The 8,653-nt window shown below is 31.8% G+C and overlaps 2 protein-coding genes across 2 annotated transcripts; one reads left to right on the forward strand and one right to left on the reverse strand.

Moving 5' to 3' along the window:
- The first annotated feature begins 330 nt into the window (after positions 1-330).
- LOC139086289 (eukaryotic initiation factor 4A-III) lies at positions 331-1,977 on the forward strand. Its single transcript, XM_070634696.1, has 2 exons — positions 331-674; positions 741-1,977. Exons 1-2 carry the CDS (start codon positions 515-517, stop codon positions 1,805-1,807), a joined length of 1,227 nt encoding a protein of 408 aa, XP_070490797.1. The 5' UTR covers positions 331-514; the 3' UTR covers positions 1,808-1,977.
- On the reverse strand, positions 1,943-3,084 carry LOC139086293 (zinc finger protein 525-like). Its single transcript, XM_070634699.1, has 2 exons — positions 2,947-3,084; positions 1,943-2,883 (listed from the first exon to the last, which is right to left on the reverse strand). Exons 1-2 carry the CDS (start codon positions 3,058-3,060, stop codon positions 1,975-1,977), a joined length of 1,023 nt encoding a protein of 340 aa, XP_070490800.1. The 5' UTR covers positions 3,061-3,084; the 3' UTR covers positions 1,943-1,974.
- Between the last annotated feature and the right edge of the window lie 5,569 nt (positions 3,085-8,653).

Below are 8,653 nucleotides of genomic sequence, written 5' to 3' on the forward strand. Positions count from 1 at the left end.
GCGCATTTTCCTTTGTATGAGGATTTTCAAAAATGCCGGTTACATTTTTAAGCATTTTCATGACTCAAACTCTTTACATATCACTTAATTCTGTTAGAATAGACAGTTATAGACTTGAAATAAGTATGAAATATAAATTCCTAACTAGTTTTAGACACTTGAAGGAATCCTGCTACCCTGCCTGTCACTTAAACGTAAGATCCAGTTAGGGAATTAAAAGATCCAACAGATCTTAGACAAAACTGCCTCAATCATACTGAAAATACAGTTATTAGATCAGTATGACAGTCGGACAAATTTTAAAATTACTCAACTTTTATAAGTGCCAAAAATTATGCTAAAAACAGCCATAAACGACCAGTGACCTAAGATTAACTGCACTAATATTTTCATTGAGAAAATTAATAATTTAACAGTAAATACGCTCAATTTAAGTAATTAAATAACTTTAAGCTGTTCTTTCAAAGTACATAAACTGATTGATCATAAAGTGGCGGAGTAAAACACAGTAAATATGGATAAACTTGGAAGTAAAAGTATGGCTTCAACTTCAAAGAAGCCTGCAGAAGATTTATCAAATGTTGAATTTGAGACCAGTGAGGATGTTGAGGTAGTTCCAACATTCCAGTCAATGAAATTAAGAGAAGAATTACTCAGAGGAATCTATGCTTATGGTGAGAAACATTAGTTTAATATAAAATTTACTTCTTATACTTAACCTCTGGATCTTTTTTTTATAGGCTTTGAAAAACCATCAGCAATCCAGCAAAGAAGTATTTTACCAATCGTCAAAGGACGTGACGTCATTGCACAAGCTCAATCTGGTACTGGTAAAACTGCGACCTTTTCGATTTCGATTTTAGAAAAATTGGACACATCTCTTCGTGAAACACAAGTGTTGTGCTTATCGCCGACTCGAGAATTGGCAGTACAGATTCAAAAAGTCATCTTGGCTCTTGGAGATTTCATGAATGTTCAATGTCATGCATGTATTGGAGGAACAAATCTCGGTGAAGATATTAGAAAGTTGGATTATGGACAGCACGTAGTAAGTGGAACGCCAGGACGAGTTTTTGACATGATTAAACGTCGTGTGTTAAGAACAAGAGCTATTAAGATGCTTGTTTTGGACGAAGCTGATGAGATGTTGAATAAGGGATTTAAGGAACAAATTTATGATGTCTACAGATACCTGCCACCAGCAACACAAGTATGCTTGATTTCAGCTACACTTCCTCACGAGATTCTCGAAATGACCAGCAAATTCATGACAGATCCAATTCGTATTTTGGTCAAACGTGATGAATTGACATTGGAAGGTATTAAGCAGTTCTTCGTTGCTGTTGAACGTGAGGAATGGAAGTTTGATACATTGTGTGATTTATACGATACACTTACCATCACACAAGCAGTCATTTTCTGTAATACAAAGAGGAAAGTCGATTGGTTGACAGAAAAAATGCGCGAGGCAAACTTTACAGTTAGTTCAATGCACGGTGACATGCCACAAAAGGAGAGAGATGAAATTATGAAGGAATTCCGTTCTGGACAAACTCGAGTACTTATCACAACTGATGTTTGGGCCAGAGGTATTGATGTCCAACAAGTCTCACTTGTCATTAATTATGATTTACCAAATAATCGTGAGTTGTACATTCATCGTATTGGACGTTCAGGTCGTTTTGGACGTAAAGGTGTTGGCATCAACTTTGTTAAATCCGATGACATCAGAATTCTCCGAGATATTGAACAATATTATTCAACACAAATCGATGAGATGCCTATGAATGTTGCAGATTTAGTCTAAATCCATTACTTTTGTGTGAGTTTGAAGCATCAAATCATTCTAATTTACTCCTTGGTCTAGAATTATTTAATCTGTAAGACATTTCTACTTTATGTAATTTAATGAAGAATATAATGTGAAATATTTGAATCCATACACTAATAAATCAGACTTTATTTGCAAATAACTCATCTCATGGTTAGAAATGCTTGACAATTGCTCCAATGACTTTTTAAATCCTTGTGCTTCTCAAACTTTTCAGATCGACAATATTCACATTCATAAAAGTTCATTTTGTGGCTAGAGATCATGTGCCTTATTAAAATATTTTTCTGTGTGAAATTCTGGTGGCATTGACTGCATTCGAAAGGTTTTATCTTCGTGTGGATCAGCATGTGATTGGTTAGTGCGAATTTCGTTCGGAACTTCTTCTCACATTCTGTACAATCAAATAGTCTAATATCACTGTGGATCAATAAATGCTTCTTAAGTGCTGATTTGGAACTGTACTCATTATGGCAGTGTTCACAGAGGAACTTCTCTGTTCCTTGATGACATTTTAAGTGAAAATTTAAATCTCGTTGGAAGAAAAACTCTCGTGGACATATATGGCATTTAAAGTTCCTGCCGTTTGAGTGACGAACTGAATGCCTTCTTAAGATGTCTTTTGTCTTAAAAGTATTATCACATTCCAAACATTTGTAACGTCCATCATCCATTTTCTCAAACTGAATCTTAATTTTTTGCTTTGGCATGTCATATTCCTCAGTTCTATTTGAATATTCATAGTCTTCCTGTATCACCGATTCTTCTATGATTTCTTGCTCTTCACTTTCTGGTTCCTCATGTTCCTCTATTAGAGCATCTTCATAATCAATATTATCATCGTACTCAATAATGTTGTAGTCATCAATTAAGCCATTTTCGCTCTCAAAGCTTTCTGACTTCACTGGATCATTCAGCAACAAGTTGATGGCTGTGATACAAGATTCTTGGAATGTATGAGCAATTATTGCATTTTCTTGACATTTGAAGCAAATTTCTTGCGAAAGTTCTTGACCTTCAGGCAGTTCAAATGAGATCCCACTCAGTTTTTCCTGGAAAATTAATGAAATTAAATTATTTTCACTGTTAAGAGTATTCAAACTCAAATTACTCACAATTATTGTAAGGAATGAAAAGTTGTCAGTTCCATTTTCTTGTATATTCCGAAGTGGACAACTGGATTTTTGACAAATAAAGCAAGGAACCGATGAAATATAGCTGTAATCCATTAATATTTGGCTTCTTATTTCTGTGATAAATAGTAAACAATGAAATCGATTTTAAAGATGGCGCAAAAATCAAAAAGAAGAAAGATTTAAATTTTTAAAAACCGTTAGTGTTTGAATGTCAAAAAACGTTACAGCATGACCACGTGATTGGAATATTCTTCATTCTGAACATATTTTACAGATGATATCTTAAGATTCTCACGAATTTGAGGAAATCGGATCCTCTTTGCTTGAATTGTACAAATGACTTTACATACTCTACATGACATGCTGCAAAAATATGAGTTTAGCACTTTTGTGTCGCAAATTTCGTTATCAAAAGACATAATAACAATTAATTAAAATAAAGAAAGTTAAATGTAATGAGTTGACAATGAGTTAATGTTGATGTAGTTATTTCAGGATATTAAAACTTGTACTCATACATGATGACAAGTCGTACGTCATTAAAAACGCCCAGATTGTATCTTAAGTTAAAAATATGAGATAATTACCATCGGCATCATGTTTACAGGATGAATCATTATTTGCAATACTTTCGATGCACAAAAAAAATTTTTGGTAAGAAATTTTCAATCAATGTGTCATCCTCGATGATGTTTACTGCAAGTAAAGTGAAAGCTGCAATTTTTATTTATTTCGGTGAAATTGATAAATTGAACAAGACTTAAATTCTCCTTCTTACTCACTTTTGTCATCAATCCATTGTTGCTGATTTATTGAAAGACCCATTTCTCTTTTTCAAATTAATCAAAATGTGGTAAAATTCACTAAATTTTGCCTATTATAGAAGTTGTTGGATGCTGGAAGTGTTAAGAAGCACGATTAGGAATAAGAAGATTGTTTGACATACAAAAGAGCTTTGCTGATTTGTTGTCAGTTAATTTGTGGATGTTTTCTTATTTATTGCTGTTGACGTCAATTGGAATTTTTGTTTTGTTGACATTGCGGATAGAAAATTTCCGTGAAAATTGCTTACTTTGATTAGTTGTTGAGTAAAAATAAGTTTACTGGATCTTTTCGAATCTTTTGTAAGATTTCAATTAAACAACTTAGTAAGCATTTGCAAAAGCTTCATTCGTTTAGGCAAAACAAGAATCAACCTCAAAATCCCAACAAAACTCTTCAAATTAATCATTACAGCAGATTTAACCTCAATTAACATTTTTCTATTGAGGCAAACTTGTCCTATTTACTTCAATTAACCGCACATTACAGTTCTTAGGTATGATTAATGACACATTCATTGATTCATTTAACAACAGAAGAAACCAAATAGTCTAAAGTCTACCCCACTAAGAACACCTTTATTATTATTTTGCTGACCTTAATTTGTTCTTTAATCATTTTGAGCTCAAATCCCACAAAAGTTACCATTTCCATTCTATATTCTTCATTGAGAAATAAAAAAGATTGAAGGATTTTTTTTTTGTTATACTATGACATGACACAATCAACCTACTTTCTTTCTTTCTCGCTTGCTTTCTCGCCAATTTTCAATTCCATGATTCTTTCAGTTCTGTTTTTTGTTATTTTGTAAAGAAAGAAGTTATACAATAATCGTGACCTACATCCATATACTATAAAAAAAACAGTCGTATGGAGACAGAAAGAGAGTGAGAGAGAGAGAGAGAGAATGTAATGTGAGAGAATCAGAGAATGCAGAAACCTTTCTTTCTCCAGTTGTATTGACCTACATGTATTACATGCAACAAATTGTTGTTACCAATCGCATTTTCTGTGTTGCTGCTTATTTTTTTTGGCCATGGTCTTGACTCTTGAAAATGTTCAACACGTTTTACAATTTCTTTGCATCATTGTATTGGGATGGAAATGCTTTTTTTTAATGTCGACTTTGACTTTACAAGCATGTTAAGCTATGGTAGCTCAGCATTTAGGCATGCTGTGAGAGATGTTTGTGGATTAGAAAGTTTTCCGCGATGTAGAGCATTATGCTTATTATTATTGCATTTTTAATCAGAAGCGTGAATTTAGGAGATAAAAACGTGATGCTGTAAAACGTTTGGTATGACTCACTCCTACTCATTTCCTCCTAGCTGGAATTATTCAACAATTATAATGAATAATGTAAAGAATAGAAATGCTGTTGCATCATGGAATGTTAATTCGGTTAATGATATATTTTTCATTAAATACTGCTTAAAATTTTACTATGAACGGAAATATTGGATTCACATGTGCTCAATATTATCGATAAATTATAATTAGTGGCATGCAAACAAAGCTTTAAATTTGCTTTTCTAAGATTAGCAGTAGTGATTATTGAGTATATACTTAATGACCGCCTTCCTTTTGATCTAGAAAGTTGTCTTCTTGCATATTTTTTGGATCTGATAGACATTTTAGGACCGGATAAGATCAGATCTTGAGAATTACAAGTTTAAGCTCTAAAAGCTCTGGATGCTGAGATCATTGAATACAATGTTGCAAATTACAGTAATGTATGGATGGCATACTGACATTTACTGTATTTAAACCGGCGCTGTTACTCGATAATTTACATGTTGGAGTAAGAAGAGAATTTCTCCTAATAAAGCAAAGGTTAGATTAGTAATCATAGATAGCTTAAGATTCATAAATCTCTTAACACTGTTGCTAATCATTGAACTGTACAAAGGAGTATAAGATGTAGGAGAATCAACTTCTGAAGACCTAATTGAATATCGATCCCACTCATATTATTCATACTTAATTAAGATCACAGCAATCATAGCTTAACCGACTAACTCTGATTTCTAATTGAACCCTTCTGTGTCCAATTCCCAAAAGTAAACATTAGAGTCAGAGAAATCTCTTACAAACACTTTTTTAAATGGCTAACCTAATTTCAATAGAATTTCCTCTATGAACGGCCCACTTACTAACCAAATGTTGATTCTAGAAAATCGTGCGATACACACATTTTTTCTTCCTCTTCTTACTCGGACTTACTTAGAGAATAAGTGTGTGATAAGTAAATCAAATATTTAAACTAAACAGTTAAGTAATGCTCTAAAATCTACTTTTTTGATAATACATCCAATTAACAGTTTGTTATGAAAATTACGTATAAACAACGTAATGATGATGATGTGGTTACAGTGCTCGCATATGCTGATGAATTATCAGTAAATGGTATCAGTTGCGGTTGTAATTTGTGGCCAGATGACTAAGGATGCATGACATGGATTTTAAGGAATTTTTAAAAATATTAATCACGTTGAAAGCCAGCTGTGATCCGCAAGTTCATGAAGCACATAAAAGCCATAATTTATAAATTAATGGCAAGGCTCAGTCCACACTTATTGCAAAAAAAGTGCATAGCATTATAGATTTGGAAATTTCCATTTTCTATTTATATCCAACTTGCTAATATCGTAAATTCAACCGTTTTCACGTGACTCTACTGCGGACATTTATATGAATTTAAAATCGGAATTAATTTTCTATCCTTGACATTCAATATGTACGCATATTGTATATTTTTTTTGTGAACACTTTCTTTTGACTCGTAGAGTTTATTGGCTTTTTGTGAATCAGGTGCATTGTGTGCATGCATAATTAACTTTTTAAAATTTTGCAGCCTACCTGGTTGAAATTTTAAATTTATTCAGCAAATGAAGTTGATTTAAAATAAATTGGAATATAATGAGTTGATGATGGTGACAATCTTGTCAATTCCAATGAGAATTTGAAATTTTAAATTGAAAACAGAAGTTTCTCGATCTTTTACAGCTTTCTAAAAAATTATTGGACTTTGGTATCTTGTATTTTCTGGAAATTATTAATTGCTGGAGAATCTATGACTGGATTTGTAAGTTTTTAATGAAATCAAGAGTTGAAATTGAAGTTTTTCTGCTTTGAAGGATTAATGATCTTTGATTTCTAATTAAAAACATCAAGAGTTGTAAGTTTTACGGTAAATTTAACAGAATTGCCTTTTGTAACCAAAAAATCTGATCATGACTTTGAATTTATTATCAAAGTAGTTGATTAATCAAAGCAACTATTGAAATCAATATCAGAATGTGTTACTCAATGTAAATTAGTTGAATAATGCCTCTCAATTAACAAAATGCAATGTTTACTCTTCAAAATTTAGTTGACAACTAAAAAATCTAAGGGAAAATTAACTATGATAGGGGAAATCAACTGGATCAAAATATTCAAATTTAAAATTTCCGTTATTAATAAAAATGAGGGAAATTCGACAAAAAATTAACTTCCTCGCAAATTTCCAAAGCAAAAGAAACTTAAACCGGTAAAAAAAAACTTAATCCCAGAAATATCATTAATTACAAATCGATTTAATGCTTCGCCAATAAAAGAATGAATACATAAACACAATTTGTCAAATAAGAGAGTGTCATAAAATCATAAAATTTTATAAATTTTTCATTTCTTTTATCTCGAATCAACTTAACCTCAATTTTTTTTTTATATTTTTCATTATTTTATTATTTTTTATTTCAATGCTTCTTGATCATGCACAAAATAATATTTATGACATTAAACGAATGAGAGTTTGCAACTTTCCAATTCCTCACATGAAAAAAATTATTTTGTTATTCATTTAAAGCTCACGTTTTCTCAAATAAAATATTCTGAGTGTCGATTATGTATAAAAATGCTCATGCATTTCATTCAATACAATACGGACATGCAGCGCTTGCCAATGATTTTGACATTGATTTTTTTTTTGTGTGCACAAGCAAAGCAAAATAAATAATATAGGCACACAAAAATGCAAATAAAGCGGAATCATTGTAAAAAAAATTACATAATGCTATATAAAATGAAAACAAGTAACGGTATAAAGCTAGCTAGCTAGCTCGTTACAGTGAAAGTCATTTAGCACACATAAAAAAGAGATTTAATAATAACATGGAAAAAAAGTAGGTAATCTTTTACGAATGCGACCCTCGTTAGTGTAGCTTCGCCCATAGCATTAAAAAAGAAGCTTGAAACAAAATGCAAAAAAGTGTGTCAAATGCACATGTGAAAGTTGTTCACATAATTTTCTCTCACTTCTTAATTCTTTCATTTGCTGCTTTTTTTTGCCTTCTTTCCATTTCTTTCTTTCTTATGTTACGCTCGTACTTACTTACATTTTGTAATTTCCTTTTTGTGTTGAATACTGTTCCCATTTTTGATGATATTTTATTTACACTTTTATTTCGGCAGAGATTACTTTCAGTTTTGCTTGCTTGCTTCTTACTTGTGACATAAATTCTTAATTTAGAATACACATTCACTCTTATTTGGTGAGCTTAAGTGGCTTTGTAGCTACTTTGTATTGAAGTTGAATGCTTTTACATCTTAAATGTACAATCCAGTGATAGTAGGCTTAGTAACATTAGATTGAACTACTTTATCTTGATCCAGATAGCCACAACATCGACTCATATTCCCATCTGACTCAATTCTGCATTCAAACCACAAATAAATTTGCACAAATGATTTATGACTCTATAAAACTCATCAAAAGCACCGAAAATACCACCGCTGTAGTTTCATCATTTCAAAGAAGGCACATTAAGTCATTTCTATTATTTGAAGTTCAAGGACACACTAAACAGCAAGCAGACAAACG

Source organism: Chironomus tepperi, unplaced genomic scaffold (assembly GCF_022539635.2).
Source record: "Chironomus tepperi strain 1889 unplaced genomic scaffold, CSIRO-AGI_Ctep_v1 contig_85, whole genome shotgun sequence".
Classification (NCBI taxonomy): Eukaryota; Metazoa; Arthropoda; class Insecta; order Diptera; family Chironomidae; genus Chironomus; species Chironomus tepperi.